We start from the raw sequence: 22,051 nt of genomic DNA on the forward strand, positions 1-22,051 counted from the left end.
GTATACTTTAGAGACAAGCTTGGCATGATGCAGAACGTGTCCCTCATTGAGAGGGAGTGTTGATGTCTTTGCAAGATCATGCATACCATCTTTTGAGAAGCCACGCTGATTTGGCTAGGTCATGCTGATTTGACTAGGGGAGATGGATACATTCACTTGAGTAGTCATGCTTATTTGACTGGGCCATGCTGATTTGTCCAGGGGTGAATGGCCCAAGGGTATACCTTCTCCTGAGAAGCCATGTTGATTTGGCCAGGTCATGTTGATTTGACCAGGGGAGTTGGATACATTTACCTGAGAAGCCATGCTGATTTGGTTTGGGCCATGTTGATCTAGCCAAGGATAAATGGCCCAGATTACTCACATTGCCTGCTCTAAGATGGAGTGATCTATATCTATAGACATTCATGCGAGGGGACACTACATGAACATAGTAAGCTCATGAACTTTTCTAAAGGAAGGAGAAATTTCAGCTAATGGGAAATTTGTTTGCAACTAAGGAAAATACCTCCCTCGCTAAGAGGAAGTGTTTATTTTTTGTAGCATCAGAAGGTATTCCTGCATGGAAAAAGGGGTCTCCAAGTCAACCTAGAAAAACTAAAATAAAATTTATTGTTGGAGTGACAACTTGGCCTAAGAAGGTGAAAGGACGTGTCCCTTGGGTTATTTTGCCCCATTCGACAAGTATAAATAAATGATATGACATCTCATTTTCTCAACCAAACAAGAGCAAGTTATAAATAAATGATATGACATCTCATTTTCTCAACCAAACAAGAGCAAGTTTTCTTCTCTCTCTTCATCATTCTCTTATCTCTCTTGGATAGTTGCACACGTGGAGGAGTACAAGTTTGATCGAAGTTGACCAGAAGTTCAACGAGTTGATTTGATATCTATGTGATCGAATTTGATTGGGCATTGAATAAAGTTATTTGACTGTAGACCGTAGGTCGTTGATTTCAATTGATTATAGGGTTTTGGCCGTAAGGCTAAAGTTGATCGTAGGCCTATTTGACCAGGTCAAGTTGACCAACATTGACTTCTGGTTATTTTGGTTGGTTTGACTAGCATTGATTTGTTGCTATTTTGACCAAGTTTGATTGGTATTTGGATTTGTGTATTGGCACATATTTCTAGACAAATTTCTGATTATTAAACCTTGTTGAGGAACAATTTCTCCTAAAGGAAAGTTGCTAGGTTTTCTCCCAACGTTGGGTTTCCTAGGGTAAAAATATTGTCTCTATTGTGCATGGATGCCTTTCTATGATTTTTATTGTTTCCGCTACATTTAGTGTTGAAATTTTCTAAAGTATAATTATTCAATGATAGCAGTGGCGTAAATACTGTGTGAAAAATCATTAGGAAGCAATTATCTAGCAGAAAATTCTATCTACTGTACATCTTGTAGAAAAGTCAACATAGTTTAAATCCTAACAATTACATGGCCATCATGGTTGGACACAGTTTAAATCCTAACAATTACATGGCCATCATGGTTGGACACACCTTTGCTAGGCTTTATGTTACAATCCTTTACACATGGCTATTAGATGAGCTTGAGAGGAGGCATATTGGGGTTGGAGGATAGACAAGTTGCCGCCCTGAGTGTCAAGGCATTGCTCACATCTTCATGCTTTGTGCCATTATTGACGAGGCCATCATCCTCTTTGAAAGTTTGGAAGGTATTTGTATCGCTCTTATTCAAATATTACATGACATTGATATTTTAGATACCCTTTTGGCTACCATCATGAAAATTAATTGGTTCTTGGTTGTCTTTACATTGCTCATTGACTCTCAAACTTAATTTGTAGTGTAGGGGTCAAAAGAGGGGTGTATTCACTTATTGATTCTCTTTCGCATCTATATTGATGAGTTGGATTCCTTCCTCAAGGAGCATATACATGATGGGGGAGTTGTTTTCTATACTACATCTAACTCTCCCTCCTATTTGTTGATGATGTGATCCTCTTGACCTCCCCTCTTGAGGGATTACAGAGATAGAGTGATGCCCTATCCAACTTATGTGATCTTTGATGGGTGATGTTTAACTTAAGCAAGATTAAAGTTATGATCTTCGAAGTGTTAAAGTGTGATTTGACTACCACTTCCACTTCTAATGGGAGGATAGGATATCACCATGATCTATACATATTGGGAGGTCCAGTTCTCAAGGCCTTGGTTTAGCCCAAGACAACTCCCCTTCCCTTGAGAGAGTTTAAAGCATACGTTGCTAGAATTAAAAAATATGATTACAATAAAAAAGAGTAGAAATATATATAATAATTAACTTTGAAATGCTGTTATTCATTTTTACATGATAAACGTTTATATACAAATATAAGATAAGATACTAATAAGATAATAATGTTTAATTTTCTATGGAATTTAAAAAACACCTTTATTTACCAATAAAATAAAGTAAAATAACACATGGAAAATAGTTTTATTCCCCACCATGCAATCATTATGTTTTTTAAATTTTTATATGGATAGGTATATATTTATTACAGTAGTTTTGATTACTTTTAAATTAATGTGGCAATTATTTCTTTGAATGCTTAAAAAGCAAGAACGAGTCTATATTTAATCATCCCCGTAATGGCTACAATTCATCTTAAAACATGTTGAAGAAAATTAAATTCAATAAATGTATAAAATTTGTAGATTAAATATAGAAAGTTTGATTTATGGAGTCAAATGAGCAGACGGATGAAAACTTGAAAGAAAACAAAAGGTTTGATTTGTGGAATCAAACGAGCAGACGGATGAAAACTTAAATTTTTGGATGGTGAAATTTGTATATTAAAAATATTTTATTTATTTACTTGATTATGGTTTTGAAGTTTTTATTGTTTGGTACGATCGATGGTGAAATGCTCTTCAATCTACACTACATGGACCTTAAATTTTTGGATGGTGAAATTTGTAGATTAAAAATATTTTATTTATTTACTTATGGTTTTCAAGTTTTTATTGTTTGGTATGATCGATGGTGAAATGCTCTTCAATCTACAATACATGGAACTTAAATTTTTGGATGGTGAAATTTGTAGATTAAAAATATTTTATTTATTTATTTATGTTTTTCAAGTTTTTATTGTTTGGTATGATTGATGGTGAAATGCTCTTAAATCTACCATACATGGATTGACGATTGAATATTTTCTAAAATAATTATGAATTTAAAAATTTCATAATTACATCAAAGTATTGTTAATAATTTAGAGATGAAGATAAACATCACGCAATAAATAACAGTAAGTTGATAGTCAAACAAAAATCAGTACATATTTCATGAGATCTGATGCTGTATGCATTCATTAGATTTTTGTCATGAAAACCAAATCACATTTTATTTCAGTGTGCAAATACAAGGTAATGAAAACCAAACCACATTTTATCCTAGTATGCAGATACAAGGTAATATGATATAGATCTAAGATAAGAAAACATCCATAATTAACTCCACCGCATGAAGGATTAGTCCACAAAATAAGCACTACCAGATAGGACATGAAAACAAGAAACAGTAATACAGAATCAATAATAAACCAGATACACCATATCAATAAAAAGGGAGAAACCCTGCCTCCAATGTAGTGTCTCCCATCAAAATCTCAATACACATCCTATCGTGCTTAACATGTATTCCAAAGTTTAGACATCTTTTCCTATTGCGATTGTACTCACTGATAGTCGTTATCGATAGACTGACATTTACTGTATGTCATAATTTATAACATTTTACATGGATCATGGCTGTAGGGTTTGAATTTTACTAATAATCTACACTTTTGAGGATAAATATCATTCAATGAGCATTGATAGGCTGGCTGGCTGCAGACTCGAGCTTACCATATGTCAAAAATTAAAATATTAACATTTTATGAATGCGTAGCGTAGAGAGCGATGTTTTGTTCCGGAAAACATTCCATTTGGGTATGATTTTGATAAAATTGGGAGGAAATTTTTGGAAATCTCTCTAAAGATTTTGGGTGCTCTTAGGATTCCAAGAAACTCTCCTAGGTTGTAGCTCGGAGATCCCTGGTAACATATAAACTCAACTATTATTGCAAGGTTTAATGGAAGGCATGATGGTTTGGTTCAAGCCAGATAACCACTTATACTCTGTTTCACTCCAGACATGCATGAACACCCTCAAACTACAAGGCTTTAGACCACCAATGCTCACAGTTTTAGATATTAGGTGAATATGGAGAATACTAACCACACCAGCAGATACACAAGACCATGTGATGGCTGGCTGCAACTAGTACAAAAACCTGCAAATCTAATCTATTAATGCAAAGACAGGATGACAGCTCTCCTGCATTAGATAGAAAGAAACCTGAGCAACCTATTCAGTGATGCATTCAAGATTCTAACACAGAGATAAGATGACAGTTATCTAGTGCTAAACATCAAGAGATCAAGAACACAGCGTATCAGGTACAAGCTTAGAACAGAGGAAAATGGATAGTGAGCAGTTAACAGCAAAAGAAGCTTGTATTTGCTGAAAATGAAGATGAGACGCTACAAGTGACAAAATGTCTACAGTCTCCAGAAGTTGAACCTTACATCAAATGCCAACCCTGATTACATTTTTCTTCTGGGTATTTATAAGCTTACATTAGAATGGCACCTAGCTATTTGGGTATGGAGGGGTCTTAATTGACTACCAACTGCATTTAACTGCCTAATGGAGTCTCTGAATGAGGTTGCTTGCTTCACTGTGTAAATCTGATCCGCACAACTACTGTGCTGTCCTTTAGGCGGTTGGAGTGCTCGTACCAGTGGAGTCCATGATTGATAAATTCAGTTACAGAGTCGTGCTATGTCCTTTTCTCCTTTGGCCATGCTTTATGTTAAATATGGTTGTTGGGGGTCTGACTGTTGTTAGTCGAGCAAAGCGGGTTATCTCTTTCTTCGGGCAACAGAATGGTCATAGGACGTGGGATGCATGGGTAAGTGGACAGTTGGGATGAGAGGGAGAGATGACCGTCAGATCGAGGAAATGGAGGGCGGAAATGCCTGGTGGAGGCTATCGGCCGAGATGGAAGCGGTGTTAGGGCCATTGGATCTTCAGTGGACAGATCGGACGGTCTTCGGGAAACAGAGTTGCACGGGCATTTAACGGGCAAGGGCGGTTTGGTCGGGCGGTAACGGTTTTCATTGCACCGCTTTCGGGTGCTAAGTGGTAAATGCCCGGGGACGAGCAATTCCACTCAATGATCGACACATAGCAACAAATGAGAGAGAAAAACCGCTCTCATCGCGTGCTATCACTCGATCAAGTTGTCTGCGCGATGTATGCAAAGACCGTCAGATCTGGTGGAGATGATTTGACGGTGGAAATTGGTTGAGCGGGTCACCTTTATCGGGTGCGATGTGGGCCGTTAGATTGTCGGGGAATGATCAACAACGGGAAAGCGATGAGGGGTTTATGAGCGCGTGCGGGCATATGGGTAAGGTTTTATGGTTGGTTTTGCTCTGCGCTTAGAGCTGGGGCCAAAAGGGACTTTGTTGGATTTTAGAAGGTTTATTTAGGGAATGGGAAAGGTTTAGAGGTGAGCGGGGTGAAGGAAGAAAATGAAAAGTGACCAATGTGAGCCTCTTTTGGACACAATCAAACAGACCATGCTTCTTTCTGACCTTAGAAAGTCAGCGTTGCATAGCAGAGCTAACACTGGCTCCTTCTGGGGATGAAAGCCTCCCTATGAGGTTTCAAGAACCGTAGACCACTGCCTTTCATACAAAAACAAGATCAACAATATTTCCTAGTGTTCCATTGGGCATGGAGTCTAATTAAGCCTACACTAAAACTTGTAAAAGGAACATATTTACAATGCTAAGGCCTAAAGGCCTTAATTAACATAAACTTTCAAAAACCGCCCATTGACTGGGCCATCAAAAACTGTTTCTCCTTCCATACTTTGCAGCATGAAAGTGTTGTTCCCCTGGACCTGAGCAATGACAAAAGGTCTAGTCCACAGAGCATCGAACTTCCCATGATTGCCTTTCTTTTCCTTCAGTGCATCCCATTTAAGAACCAAGTCTCCAATTTGAAAATTGTCCATCTTTGCCTTTTTGTCAAAGGCTTCCTTGATTCTCTTTTGATGTGCTGCAGACTTTTCAATCAATTGATCTCTGATTTGATGCACTTCAGCCAAGTCACTAATCCTCTTTGCCATGTCATTTTCCTCATTCTGCTCTTCCTGCAAGAACTTGGCCACAGGGAGGGTCAACTGGATTGGGAATACAACCTCAGTGCCATATACCAGCTTGAACGAAGAATTCCCTGTGGATTTCTTGGTGGTCACCCTGTCAGCCCACAATGCAAACTTCAGTTTGGAATCCCAGTTCCTTTTGTTGTCTTCCAGCAGCTTTTTGATTATCCTTATCAGGCTCTTATTGGATGATTCTGCTAGACCATTACCTTGAGGGTAATATGAGGTGGAATGCACTAGTTTAATGCCCATTGAGTCACACATGTCCACCAACTCTTTTGCCCTAAAGGTTGCTGCATTGTCTGTAACCAATTTGTGTGGATAGCCAAACCTGGTGAAAATGTTTTCTGTCAAGAACTTCATGACAACATCGTGATTTGCTTTCCTAGTAGGGATGGCTTCAATCCATTTAGTGAAGTAGTCAGTGGCTACTAAGATCCATCTGTGCTAGCCACTAGAATGTGGATTAATTTCCCGTATGAAATCCAAGCCCCACTGTTGGAAAGGGCCACTGGCATGTATTGGCTTCAAGGGTAAGGACTTCAACTGCTGTTTTCCTTCAAACCTCTGGCATTTGTCACAGGATCTTACAAATGAAAAGACATCAGAAAATAGAGTGGGCCAATAATACTCAGCTTTGAGGATCTTGTGGACTGTGGTTTTCCAATAATGATGTCCTCCACAGATGATGGAATGAAACTGATGCATGACCTCCATAGATTGTTCCTTGTCCAGACATCTTAAAAGGATTCCAAATGGATCCCTCCAATAAAGCAAGTTTTCATGAATACAGAACCTGGTTGCTCTAAGCTTAATAGTCCTAGCTTGGCTTGAACTAAGGCCTGGGGGGACTTCTAGCTTAAGCAAAAATTGAGCTATTCTAAAATACCACTCACAAGAAGCTAGATTTTCAGCCAACAACCAGTCATGTCCTTGTCCTACTGTTGCTTCTTCTGTCTGTCCATCCTCTGAATTTGTACCCATGCAGTTTATGTCAAGCATTTTGCAATTTTCTTCAGCCATCAGCTGAGCAAGGCCCTGGCCCTTGACAAGCTTGGTGGGCTTCAATTCTATGTTGAATTCAATAAGCTTTGCAATCCATTTAGCCCTTCTTCCATCAACATCTGGCTACGTTAGGACATCCTTCACTAAAGCAGAGGGCACATATGCAATTACCTTGGAGTGCAGAATGTAGATTCGGAAAGCTTTTAAAGATTTGATAAGAGCATAAGCTTGTTTTTCGATAATATCATACCTTAGTTCAGCATCCCTTAAGGTTTTGCTGAAAAATGCCACTGGATGCTCTAAATCTCCATCATCTTTTTGCAATAAGATTGCTGCAAGGGTGTCACCGGAAGCAAAGGAGAAGATGTGGAACTCCTTGCTATTGTCTGGGCTGATTAAAGTGGGAGCTTCCATAATAGCTCTTTTGATGGCTTCAAAAGATCTTCTTGCTGCATCAGTCCATTTGATCTTTGATCCCTTTTTCAACATAGAGGTGATGTGTTTTACCAATTCTGCAAAATTAGGAATAAACCTTCTTACAAAATTTATGTTGCTCAGAAAGGATTGGATGTCCTTTTTTGATCTTGGGACAGACAAGGTTTGTATCGCTTTCACTCTCTCTGGGTCAATCTTGACACCTGCAGTAGAAACAATGTGTCCTAGAAGCTTGTCCTCTTCTAAAGCAAATTGTGACTTCTTAGGATTCACTGATATCCCAAAGCTTCTGCACTTCAGAAACACTTTCTTCAAATGTTGTAAATGATCTTGATGGATGCTGCAGTATACTGTTATATCATCCAGGTAGACAAGGACGAACTTATCCTTTTCTCCTACAAACGCTATATCCATGGCTCTCTGAAAGTTAGCTCCAACATTCATCAGCGCAAAGGGAATCTTAGAGTACATAAAAGTTCCCCAAGGAGTGGTGAAAGCAGTGTTTTCTTGGTCATCTGGATGTACAGCAACTTGGTTATACCCTAAAAATCCATCCAGAAAAGACATATTTTTGGCTCTTGAGACATTCTGTAGCAAATGTTCCATCTTTGGCAGGGGATAGTTGTCTTTTCTAGAATATTTGTTCAGGTTCCTGAAATCAATGCATAGCCTGATTTCTCCACTTTTCTTCCTCACCACTACCAAGTTGGCTACCTACTTCGAATATTTTAGGGGAACTATGATTTTGGCGGCCAATAACTTCTTGATTTCTTTTTCAATCAGAGGGAGGAGCAAAAGATTAATGGGTCTCAGCTTCTGTTTGAAAGGAATGGTGTCTTTCTCCAATGGGATCTTATGTTGGATGACATTTTTGTCATAAGTTTTAAGATCAATGTATTCCTAGGCAAAGACATCAGCGAATTGCTTCATCAAGGTGCAGTACTCAGAACTTTGTGCAGCAGACAAATGGGTGGACAGATTTATATACTTTGGATGATCTGGACTCCCTATGTTATGTCTATGGATTGCAGACTGATTTTCTTTTTGGGCAACCTTATGAGGCACATCATTATGGTCAAACAGCTCCTCTAGAGGCACTAGCCCTTTAGGTATATGATTGCTAGGCAACTGTACAATACTGTCTTGGCCAATTTTGTTCCTTAGCTGGGGCTGGGGGCATTCCTCCAAGGTTTCATTCTCTTGATCAATTTGCATTTCAAAGATTCATCAATGACTTGCATAAACCTTTTTACTTCGTCATCGTCCTCAAAAACTTTCCAGTGCTGAACATTATTAGGCAAGGATGGTCTATATTTTACCTGGACTTGATAAGACAATCTAGGGGCATGGGAGGGATGAACATGCTAGCAGACACAACAAGGGAATCAACGAGCTGATTTTTCACTCTAGGAATATATGAGATACAAAAGCTATCAAAAGCATCTTTGAGTCCCCATACCTCATCTCTGTATGCTCTCAGCCTCGAGTGCCTTGCTTGGAACGTTTTGTTCACTTGTTGAATGATGAGATCAGCATCTCCAAATACCTTTATGTCTCTGATTCCTATGTCCTTGGCAGCGTTTAAGCCCAATATCAGAGCCTCATACTCTGCTATATTGTTGGTGACTTGAAAAGTCAGCTTAAAAGACAGATGTGTGCTTTCTTGTTTTGGAGACACCAGCACCACTCCTGCTCCTGCAGTTTCCTTTGAACAGGCTCCATCAAAGAACATATCCCAAGTCTGTGTCCCTTCCTCTTCCATGGCCTGACATACTGGTTTCTTGAGCTGCACCGAGGCCCTATGGGATTCTTCAATTTGGAGAATACATGCTCCAAAATCAGTGTCCACAACGTAAATGGGATGATTAGTGGGATTCTTCTCATCACTGATGATATAGGCCAGCTGGGCTTCCTTGTATAGTCTTCTGCTTTCTCCTCCAAAAATTGGGACAATGGCATAAGATAAGTCATTTTGCAATGTCCCACCCAACCTCTTAATCCACCCTCTGGAAAGTAGCATACCAAACTTAGGGGGGACATCAGCTACCACAATATTCATCATCATGCTCTTCATGGGCAGTTGAGTCAGGGTGATGGCTAAGTCTCTGATTAACCCCAGACATTTCACCTTCCTTGAATTAAAGGAGAACAAGTCATGATAAGGTCTGGTAATATCAAGGCCTAACTCTTCCATGACAGCTTTGGGCATCAGATTATGGCTGGCACCTGTGTCGAGCAGACAGTTGTGGAGGATTTTGTCATGAATGGTCAAGGAGACATAAAATGATGGGGAATTGTCATCAACAGGTTCAGTCATTGAGCTAAGCACAACTGCAAGTTTATCATCTTGTAAATTCACAGTCATTGGATGCTTGTGTGGCTTTCAGCTCAAGGGCATCAAGGATGGGCTTCTTAAAGACCTCACTATTTACAAGTTTTATCAGAGGTACAAATATTTTTAACTTCTGGACTTCTGATTGAAAACTGAAAGAGGAAGGGGACTTGTCAGGGCCTCTTACCTCTTGAGCTGGTGCTTTCAGGATGGTAGGATCAACGGTCGGCCGCTTCTGCTTGCTGACCTGCTACTCTAAGGGGACTGTAGTCCTTTGAGCAGGATTCTCTTTGACATTACTCATTCTTGACTTCAAGTTATATCTTTGTTGATCTTCAGTCTGTAGAACAACTTCTCTGTCCCACTCTTGACTGGTCTAGTCCCTGAATAGTGACTCTTTGTAGGCAGCTAATGTCAAAAAGGCAGTGTTGTCCTTGTCTTCCATGCAGTGAATCTCATCCTCTTCATCAAACTGCTCCTCCTCCATGAATATGTGCTGGAAAAGAGTCTTAACCCTTTGTTCTTCACTGGCCTCTTTGACCCTCTGAATGATCCGCAATTGTTCATTTGCTCTTCTGTATGGATTTGGATTTCTAGGAGCAAATGTATTAGGAAGCCTTGCTTTCCCAGGACTTTGCTCAAGCTTTAGTTTGGATATTTCAGTAACCAATGACTATCATTTTGTCTATTTTGGGTTCTGAAGATGAAGAAGAAGAGGAAGACTCACCTCTCTGCATCCTATCAGCATGTCTTTTGAGTTTCTCTACAGCCTCCAAGGTTGCATCTTGCATTTCAGCTAGGGAAGCACATCGTCTCTTTCTTAATAGCAGGCAGAAATCAGAATCCAAGGCATTGGCATAGGTGATTTTCGCAGAGATAGGGGTAGGCTTGAATTCAGCTGATATCTTGCTATACATACGATTGAATCTTTTATTAAAATCAGACAATGACTCCCCATTTTCCCTTTTCAGGTTGCCAAACTCAGTATGGTAGTATAGCAGGTCTTTCTTATCTCCCTAATGCTTTAAAAATACATCGTTTAATGCTTCAATGTCTGCTATAGACCTAGGAGTCAGCGCTCTGAACCACTTTCTAGCCTCTCCATCAAGGCTTTGGACAAATACTCTCATCCACACATCATCTTCACTGATATCTAGGTTATCAACATAGCTATAAAAAGACTCAAGGTGTTCTTCAGTGGTTACTCCCTCTGTCCTAGTGAACTTAGGCATGTATTTCTGATATTCTCCTGCAGGCATGGCATTCAAAGGAATAGGCAAAACCAAGGGTCCATACCTAGCAGTGATGATTCTTTCCTTTTTCGTGGGTGCTTGTGGGCCTGCCATGACTGGGTAGATGGAAGGGTACTGATAGTTTGGATGATAGAAAGCTGAGAAATGAATGACAGGGCTAAAGGAATATTATGGACAGGAGGGGAGGTTTTCTGTGGGTTAATATCTGAAGGGGGACTTATTGAACGAGGAGCTTTATGAATCTCTGAGAGTATTTCTTCACTGATAGTGCTAGGCTCTATATTTTCAACATGTGCATGCTCAGTTACAAGCCTTTCTTGCAGAGATACACAAGATTGTTTAAGCTTACCTGATCCTGATGCTCCTTTTCGTGATATCTTGCTTTTCTTGACAATCTTCTCAGGGTCAGGCACTGGGTTAGCTCGTGATTTCTGAGGATTTCTTCGAGTGTGTTTCACAAACTGAGCTAGAATTGTGATGTGGAGTGGTTAAAAGGTTAGGCCTCCAGTAGAGTCGCCAGATAGATGATTACAATCAAAAATGTGTCCAAACTTTGTCTATCATCAACACTGGATCTGTGTCGTTTTCATAGTTTTAAAACTCTGACTCCGACTCGGCCGAGGATCGACTTCGACTCCAACTCCGAAATGGTAATGACTCGGCCGACTCGATTTCAGTGACTCGGTCGTTGTAAAAAATACATTAAATATTTTTTTTTTTTATAAAAAAACATAATTTTAAAGATTTTAAACATAATTTTAAAGATTTTCATTCATGTTTCCAAACACATAGCATTATAATATAGATGGAAGACAACATATGATCAAAGTAGGCTCATGAACCAATCCATTATATCAAAATGGTACCCAATGGCAATACATAGTCAACTGTCATACATGATCAAAGACTCAAAACAAAAAACGCATAACCAAGGAGGCTAGAAATGGCCTCTACAACAAAAGTAAACTGTGACGGTGACCAGAGTCCAGTACTAGTACTACTGGCTAGTAGCTACTACCAGAGGAGCCAAGATCATGTCGATCAATCTCTGGATCATCATCATCAGAGTCAGACAGGGGGCCCCATGGCTCCTCCTCCTCATCATCATCTCCAACTGCAACTGTAGAAGTGGTACCACTAGCAAGCTGTGCAACTGCAGCAGATGCAAGCTGAGATAGAGTAGATATGCGGCTGCGCTTCTGTCGTGGCTGAGCAGAGGAAGCACCTACAACTGGAGTCCTTGCTGGCTGTGAGACTGAGGCTGGTGGATTGGGATCTGCATTCAACTGAACAGGCTGAAGTTGAACAACATGTTCAAGTTCAACTGATGTCTCCATATCTAAATCTAAATCAAGATCCTCATCAGGATCAAACTCTGTTGGACGACTCTCCACTACCCAATCTGATGTTGGATCAATGTCTTCCAACACAATGGGGTCTGAATCAGGTCTTTTGTTCAGCAAATGGTTTTCGTTTGAGCCGAAGGTTGTATTGGACATAAACTAGATCATTTAACCGTTTTTGATCCAAACGGTTTCTCTTCTTTGTGTGAATCCTCTCAAAGACAGACCAATTGCGCTCACAACCAAATGCACTGCAAGTTTGACTCAAAATACGAATTGCAAACCTTTGCAATTCAGGACAATGGCCACCAAAGGCCTCCCATCATTGTGCTGCAAAACGCATAGGAGTGTAATGAGTTAGCTCAACAAAATTACAAATTATATCTAACTTTCAAATTATAAATGATTTAACAAACTTAAAAAAAGAAGTAAAACTATTAAGAATTTGAAAATTGAAATTTTTGTTTACCTATCTCATCTGCTTCTCTTGCAATCTTTGCTAGGTTCTTCCCAAAGGTACCTGAAGCATTGCCGAAGATTGTGGCCTGTCGGTGTATCTCCAGCTGATCAGACTCCAATTGGATCATGCAATCAATGCAATCAATCAGTCCATCTCTGGCCTCCCCCCTCAAAGCTCCTGACTCCTTAGCTTTATAATGATACCGTGGGTTCAAAAAATACCCAGCTGCATGTATACGGCGATGGAGTTGATTGTTCCATCTTTCATCAATGATTGCCCAAATGGGCCCATACTTTGCCACTCTATCCTTGTATACCATCTTTATTTGCTCCTTTGCTTGATCCATAGCCTTATAAATGAAGCCCATAGCCAACCTTTCCCCATCCACCAACTGCAACACCTTAACTAGTGGCTCAGCAAGCTTCACAATCTCTGCTGCCTTTCTCCAAAAAGTTTCTTCATAGACTTTCCTTTTCAATTCTTTGCCTTCCGGTTTGTTAGACCAATTTCTTTGATTCCATTCATCACTGAAAAACATATTTTGCAAGTTTCTATGTTGGGAAAGCATAGATTGCAATGTCAAAAAATGTGTAGCAAATCTAGTGATGGCAAGCCTAATAATATCCTTGCCCCCAGTATGTTTCCTCATGAGGCTCAAAATCAATGTATGATTGCATGATCTATAGTGTTTTTGACCCAATCTAATTTTCCAATATCCTCAAGCATGAGGTCTATGCAATGTGCAGCGCATGGGGTCCAAAAGATGGTCTTGTGTTTTTCCTCTAACAGTTTACCAGTAAGAACATAGTTAGAGGCATTATCTGTGATGAGTTGAACAACATTAGCCACCCCCACCTCTTCAACAACCTGATCCAATAGCTGAAACAACAAGTGGCCATCTTTTACCTTATCAGATGCATCAACTGATTTTAAAAACATGGTTCCCTGTGGGCAGAAGACAAGAAAGTTTATGATGGTACGGTTTCTTTGATCAGTCCATCCATCTGACATGATGGTACACCCTGTTCTTGTCCATGAGTCCTTGAACTCTTGCAAATACTCATTAATGGATTGAATTTCTTTCTGCAAAAGAAACCCCCTTAGCTCATGCATAGTAGGGCCTTTGAAGTCTTTTCCAGCAGCATGTATGGCATCAAACATAGGCTCATAATATGGTGAACGAGCAACATTAAAGGGGATATGAGCATCATACCACCATCTAGCTATGTACTCACAAGCAGTCTCCCTCAATTCTTTCTTCCAATGGTCATCTAAAGTGGGCTGCATTTGAGTTTTACTAACTTCAGGACCATGTGCATCTGATGGAGAGGAGGGAGTGAAATAACTTTTGATAGTCACATCACCCTTTTTCATTCTACCCTTTCCTTTATCTTGAACAGAACCAAAAGAGGGAGGAACATATCGGAAAGGGTTGGATGTATCAGTTTGAGAGATACAAGAAGAACCCTCAATATCATAATGGGGGTTGGCAGCCATCATTTTTTGTATCTCCCTCTTCCTCCCAATTTCAGCCTGTATGTCTCTTTGCCTAGCCTTATCTTCTTTAAATTTCTCAAAGCCGGCCAACAAATTCTTCCTAATCTCCCCAATTTCTGGTGAGGTACATGGGGTAATTTGGCCTCTAATCTCTGCCAAGTGTTGTTTCAGCTTATTAATGCCCCCAGGACCTTCCTTAATTTTCCTATGGCAACATTTGCATTGCATTTGACTATCAACCATTTCAACATATGCCCAAGCAGGATCTCTTGCTCTAGGTTTCATTTTTTGACTAGGAAATGAAATCAAACAATTTGAAAATGAAAAAAAAAAAAAAAACCTTGATTCAATGTTCATTTATTTGACAAAAAACACTCTCTAAGCTTTCTAGATATGCACCTAAAATTTACTAAGCAAAAACAGATTTATAGAGGTGAAAAAAAATACCTCCAGGCACAAACTGCCTCCTCAAGCTTGCTCCAAGAATCAGCTCCTCAATGCTGCTCCAAATCGCTGCCCAAGAAGCTCCTCACTCCAGCTACAATGCTCCTCCAAGACTCCTCACTGCTGCTCCAAAACAAGCTCAAGAACTGCTTACTAACTCTCAAAGAAGACTCTCACTCAAATGCATAAGATTGCTGTGAGAGAATGAGAGCACTTGGGTGTGTTAAATAGGGTTTGGGAGCGGGAAATGGATCCCATAAGTCATTTAGCAAATTCATATAACTGCTTGGAGTCCAAACCAACCAAAAAACACTTTAAAAATCCATTAAAAATTTATTAAATCGCAGTTTGACGTGTGCCTGGGCGTTTTTTTGTGACTCGGCCGAGTCATAACGGAAACGGCCGAGTTCGCCGAGTCAGCCATGACTCGGCCAGTCGAACCGTTCCAAGGGCCGGGTCACAGCTGAGGGTAATGGCTCGGATCAACCCGACCGTTTCGGTATCGAAATGGCCGTTTCTTAAAACACTGGTCGTTTTCTTAGAGAAGTTGAGCTTCAATCTCCTCTCCCTGGCAACGACGCCAATTATATTAGGATTCGAAGAAACTCTCCTAGGTTGTAGCTCGGAGATGCCTGGGAACATATATACTCAACTATTGTTGCAAGGTTTAATGGAAGGTATGATGGTTTGGTTCAAGCCAGATAACCACTTCTATTCTGTTTCACTCCAGACATGCATGAACACCCTCAGACTACAAGGCTTTAGACCACCAATGCTCACAGTTTTGGATATTAGGTGAATATGGAGAATACTAACCACACCAGCAGATACGCAAGACCATGTGATGACTGGCTGCAACTAGTACAGAAACCTGCAAATTTAATCTATTAATGCAAAGACAGGATGACAACTCTCCTGCATTAGATAGAAAGAAACCTGAGAAACTTATTCAGTGATGCATTCAAGATTCTAACACAGAGATAAGATGACAGTTATCTAGTGCTAAACATCAAGAGATCAAGAACACAGCATATCAGGTACAAGCTTAGAACAGAGGAAAATGGACAGTGAACAGTGAACAACAAAAGAAGCTTGTATCTGCTGAAAATGAAGATGAGATGCTGCAAGTGACAAAATGTCTACAGTATCCAGAAGTTTAACCTTACATCAAATGTCAACCCTGATTACATCTTTCTTCTGGGTATTTATAAGCTTACATTACAATGGCACCTGCGTTTAGGTATGGAGGGGTCTTAATTGACCACCAACTGCATTTAACTGCCTGATGGAGTCTCTGAATGAGGTTGCTTGCTTCATTGTGTAAATCTGATCCGCACAACTGCGGTGTTGTCCTTTAGGTGGTTAGAGTGCTCGTATTGGTGGAGTCCATGACTGATAAATTCAGTTACAGAGTTGTGCTATGTCATTTTCTCCTTTGGCTATGCTTTATGTTAAATATGGTTGTTGGGGGTCCGACTGTTGTCAGTCGAGCATAGCGGGTTATCTCCTTCTTCGGGCAACAGAATGGTCATAGGACGTGGGATGCATGGGTAAGTGGACAGTTGGGATGAGAGGGAGAGATGACCGTCAGATTGGGGAAATGGACGGTGGAAATGGCCCGGTGGAGGCTATCGGCCGAGATGGGAGCGGGGTGTGTTAGGGCCGTTGGATCTTCAGTGGACAGATCGGACAGTCCTCGGGAAACGGAGTTGCACGGGCGTTTAACGGGCAAGGGCGGTTTGGTCGAGCGGTAACGGTTTTCATCGCACCGTTTTCGGGCGTTAAGTGGTAAATGTTGGGGGACGAGTGATTCCACTCAATGATCGACACATAGCAGCGGATGAGAGAGAAAAACCACTCTCATCGCACGCTATCGCTTGATCAAGTTGCCTGTGTGATGTATGCGAAGACCGTCAGATCTGGCGGAGATGATCTGACGGTGGAAATTGGTCGAGCGGGTCACCTTTATCGGGTGCGATGTGGGCTGTTAGATTGTTGGGGAATGATCAACGGCGGGAAAGCGATGACGGGTTTATGAGCGCGTGCAGGCGTATGGGTAAGGTTTTATAGTTGGTTTGGCTTTGCGCTTAGAGCTGGCGCCAAAAGGGACTTTGTCAGATTTTAGAAGGTTTCTTTAGGGAATGGGAAAGGTTTAGAGGTGAGTGGGGTGAAGGAAGAAAAGGAAAAGTGACCAATGTGAGCCCCTTTTGGACACAACCAAACAGACCAAGCTTCTTTCTGATCTTAGAAAGTCAGTGCTGCATAGCAGAGCTAACAGGTGCTCTCGATTAAATTTAATGACCCTAATTCCATTTCTACCATCAAAATACTATTTTTAAAAAAATGCCAGATTTTGACGGGAAATGACTGTCCCCGACAACGGCTTTTATGAAGATCATGACTGTATGGTTCGCTCCCTGACATGACATGTAGCAGTGATCGACCTGTTATTGCACCATTCAACTTGCCATTAACATCGTCAAGGCTGCAATATGTAATATTTATAATCTTCCATAATTTACGTTCTTATTACAAGAAAATTTCGAGATTCACTTTATGATTTAAGTTTATATCGAGAAGAGTCACCAGGTTTTTCATTATCCATGGCTGGTTGGCTTTCTTTTTCGTCTATTATTGCACGAGCATCAATGTTTACATGAATTTAACTTACGGGAGACATTTATCTTATTCAGTCTGTAAGCATGATTTTCTAGCAAGATTGCCTTTACCACAAATGCGGATTGATCTACTTTGAACACCGAACATAAGAATTGCAGATTATAGCTCAATATCGAGTCTTTATGGGGAATTCTTTATTGATGAAACAGAAAATACCGAGAGCATGTCAAGGATTTGTCACGTCTCGCTCGTGATCTTCGCCGGACAGTCATTATTGACAATAATCCTTTCAGCTTTTTACTGCAACCTTTAAACGGTATACCTTGCGTTTCTTTCACTGGAGCACACTCAGATGATAATCAGGTATGATTTACGTAATGAAACTGTTTATACAAGAAAATATTATGTTGCTTAACGCAAGAGTTCATCCTCGTCTTACGATAGTGGCATTGTTTGTTATGGGTCAGCTTTTACAGGTACTCTTACCTCTGTTGAAGCATCTTGCCACTCAGGAGGACGTGCGCCCTGTGTTGTATGAAAGATTTCACATGCCTGCATGGTTTCAAAAGCGTGGCATTCCAGCCTCTGAGTGGCCCTTGTGACTTGGTTTTGATTTTGGATACTCTTTGTCATTTTGGGTCAAAGTAAAGGTGTACGTATCCAGTGATGCAGGCGTATTATGTATGCAGAATCTGAAAATGGATTCTGGTTATTGTTTCTTTCCCCTCTTGGAATTTACAAGTTTGAAAATTATTTCTGGGAATGGATTCTTTCACCCGGTGGAATCTACTTCGCCACATGCGGCCAAGAGGATAAGGTGGTGTTTTATCTAGACATGCATATTGGAATCTGTATGAAATCTCTATTGGGAAGGTTGAACCGGCTCTTGCTTCTCCTTTTCTTTTACAACAAAGTTGTCATGTTTTCAAGGTCACTGATAATAAAATAAGGCCTAGGCCTAATTGCCAGGGGGTGGTTACAACCATGATCTGTGATTCTGTTCTATCTCGCCACAAAAGGATCCAGCAATCTTATCTGGAACCTTGTAATGTACAGAAACAAAGAAATGCGTTTGACAGAGTTTGATTTCAAGGCCTTGAGAACTTAATGTATACGTATCTTTGGAGATCTTTGTCCTTAAATTAGTTTGTTGAATATAAATACTTGAAACTTTCATTAACATGAATATACCATTGTACTTCTAATGGGCCATGATGTGTCATTTATTTGGAGCAAAATATCTCGCTGCTGAAAACCCTTATTTTCGATATGGGATTCTTATTGAACAGTATCATAATGAAAATATATATGAATATGAATAAATGATGAGCACGAGTAGCCTATTTTGCGGTTCAGTTTATACTGGTAAGGATTGACATATACTAGTGATGTTTAAAACTAATATCACAGATGACTTCTCAAAAGGATTCATCCATTTGAAATTCCAAGTGAACCTTAATATTAGTATTCTTCCTTGATATTTTATTAGGCAGGAGTTATTAGGCAGGAGTTATTTAAGTGATGATTAAAATGGCAATGTTTGTATTAAAAAATAAAACTTGCTTGTTAGCGCACATTACACATTAAATAGAAAACATGGTTTTAGGGAAGTTAGAACAGCATTCTAAGAAATAGAAACTAATTCCTATCCTAAGGTTATGTGAACCAACTCTACCTATTCTAGGATATTCTCCATTATCTTCAACACTCCCCCTTAATGGAGAATGAGTTCACATATATGCCTAACATCTCCCTAAACATTTGAAACTTGACTTTTCCAAGAGGCTTAGTGAAAATGTTCGCAACATTATCACATGTGTTACAATATTCTAGATTAATTTCTTTGAATTGCACTTTCTCCCTGACAAAAGTGGAATTGAGTATCAATATGTTTAGTGTTTTTGTGAAACACCGGATTATTGGCCAGCTTGATTGAACTCTGATTCTCGCATCTGATTGTTGTTGCGACTCTCTGCTCTTCCCCAACATCCTAGAGAAGTCTCCGCAACCAAACCGCCTCACACATTGCTGCACACATAGCTTGATACTCTGCGCCGGCTGAGGACAAGGAGACTATGTTCTGCTTCTTGCCGCTCCATATGATCACCTCGGATCCAATACTGAATACATAACCTGTTATAGATCTACAATCATCTACATTTCCTGCCCAATCTGAATCTGCAAATCCCGTGAATCTAACATCAGAAGAGTCAGTGTAAATAATTCCATAATCTACAGTACCTTGTAGATATCTCAAAACATTCTTCGCCGCATTCCAATGGCTTTCAAGTGGCTTAGACATAAATTGGCTTAGCAAACTGACTGCGTAAGCCAAATCAGGTCTAGTGGTGGTTAGGTAGATTAGACTCCCAACCAGCGGTCTGTAAAGTGTTGCATCCACCGCTTTTGAGCCATCCTCACACTGCAATTTGATGTTCTGCTGCAATGGCACTGGTGCCGGGTTACACTGATCCATTCTAAACTTTTCTAACTCGAGAGTACATGTTTCGAGCCATAAATGGGATTTTCTTTACCCAATTATGTTATAAATTTATATTAAAAGTTATGTTATAAATTTATATTAAAAATTGGTGTGGTGTAAATATTTAAAAAAGTGGTAAAGGCATATTATAGAAAATCATTTTAAAAAAATATTTTTATATTAGATGGTCACAGTTCAAGATTAAACAAGGGGGATAGTTAGCCTTCCTTGCTACTTAGTTTAATTATTGAACTTTGAAAATTATGAATCAATTTCCTTACTGCTTAGTTTAATTATTGAACTTTGAAAACTATGAATCAACTGCTACATTTGAATAAAGACTACATTGTAGATATTCTTGTTTAATTTAAATATAGCTAAATTAGAGTAAAAATGGAAACTTTCTTTTCCCGGGGGAAAAATTGTAATTTTCTATTAATTTGGAAAATTACATGTTGTAAATGCCTGTGGCATCTCCTGTATATTGTGGGCATAGACACACACGCGAGTGCATGGCTCGATGGTCGGGGCAGACGGCTGCCATGCACCCCACCATCGTTCGATCCCCGATTTGTATCGCTGCACAGCAGCGTATATCAAGTTTCAATGTGGTTGTAATGTGATGTAACGAGATGCGACAATTGCGTGTTCTGACAAGTATATATGTACAAAAAGAGGGCCCATAAATGCTTCTTAAGGGAACTAGCCCCTCCTATTTAAAAAAAAAAATATTGTGGCCATAGCCTTCTAAATATATAAGTTTGTACATAAATTACCCACTAAAAATATACAATCACAGATTTGTAAATATTTATACAAAAATACAAAAAATTATGTAGTGCGTAGATGGCTGATATATACAGCAAAAAATACTGTAAAATTAGAACCTATCCGTCCTGTGCTGTAAAAACCTAAACTTTCATTAAAATGATTGAGAGAAATATAATCATTTTTATTTAACTCAAATTTCCATGTTAGCGAACTGCCTATTGAAGCATGCATATGCTATCATGTTACATCTCTCTGGCTGCCATGTCACAATGATTCTGTATTATATATTCTATAGAAACATAGAATCTGCTATAGCAATGCCAAGCCTAGAAATTGGTAACATAATTAAATCTGAATGACATTATTTCAATGTATTAAATGTTTATATAAGTAGACTAATATTTATTATTTTCATGGAATATGCATTTTATAACTTATTAATCCTAATCTGTTTTAGAAATTCTGCATTAATCCCATTTCCCATTTAAAGATTTTGTTGTGATGGTTTTGTTGAATGTATATATCCCTCTCTTTCAAATTTTAAACACCAAACCGAGTTAGTAAAGGGCAAAGGGTCTATACCTCATAGTGGCATCAAACAAATGTGGCTCACCTTAGACCCAAGCCCCTCACGGGCTCGATAGGACGGAGGAAGCCACCATAGAATGAATCACTTGACTCACCTGCACGCCCTCCTCGTGGATGCATGTTTTCTCACTGGCTATTAATAGCTTGACCGACATGAGGAATTGTGTAGATATATTTATATAGTTTTATTTTTAAATAATATTTTAATAAAATATTATTTAAGAAATAGATAATTAAAATTATTTTGAAAATAAATTGAAATTAAAAACAAGAATATGAAATAAATTAAATTATAATGTATTACATGGTACATTAAAATAAAATATACAAAAATATAAATAACAATTATTATTTTGGAATATATAAAATTATAAATTTTATAAATATATTTTATACTATTTTATTTTTAAAAATATTAATTTTAAAAATATATTTATATTATATTATTTTATTATTTGGAAAATAGATAATTGAAATTAAAAATAACAATAGGAAATAAATAAAATAAAATTATAAATTTTATAAATAATTTTATACTATTTTATTTTTAAAATTATAATTTTTATAAATATATTTATATTATATTATAATT

General features: G+C 39.0%; 1 protein-coding gene across 1 annotated transcript in view; it reads left to right on the forward strand.

Moving 5' to 3' along the window:
* The window catches only part of LOC149192825 (Haloacid dehalogenase-like hydrolase (HAD) superfamily protein), a 119,878-nt gene extending 101,050 nt beyond the window's left edge, over positions 1–18,828 (forward strand). Inside the window, exons 5-6 of the mRNA XM_089404719.1 lie at positions 17,828–17,981; positions 18,086–18,828. Of these exons, the coding sequence (XP_089260845.1) occupies positions 17,828–17,981; positions 18,086–18,220 (289 nt within the window). The 3' untranslated portion in view covers positions 18,221–18,828. The remainder of the gene's footprint in view (positions 1–17,827; positions 17,982–18,085) is intronic.
* The last annotated feature ends 3,223 nt before the right edge of the window (positions 18,829–22,051 follow it).

This window comes from Pinus tabuliformis, chromosome 2_2 (genome assembly GCF_031772625.1).
Source record: "Pinus tabuliformis cultivar Carrire ecotype Pingquan chromosome 2_2, CPIR1, whole genome shotgun sequence".
Classification (NCBI taxonomy): Eukaryota; Viridiplantae; Streptophyta; class Pinopsida; order Pinales; family Pinaceae; genus Pinus; species Pinus tabuliformis.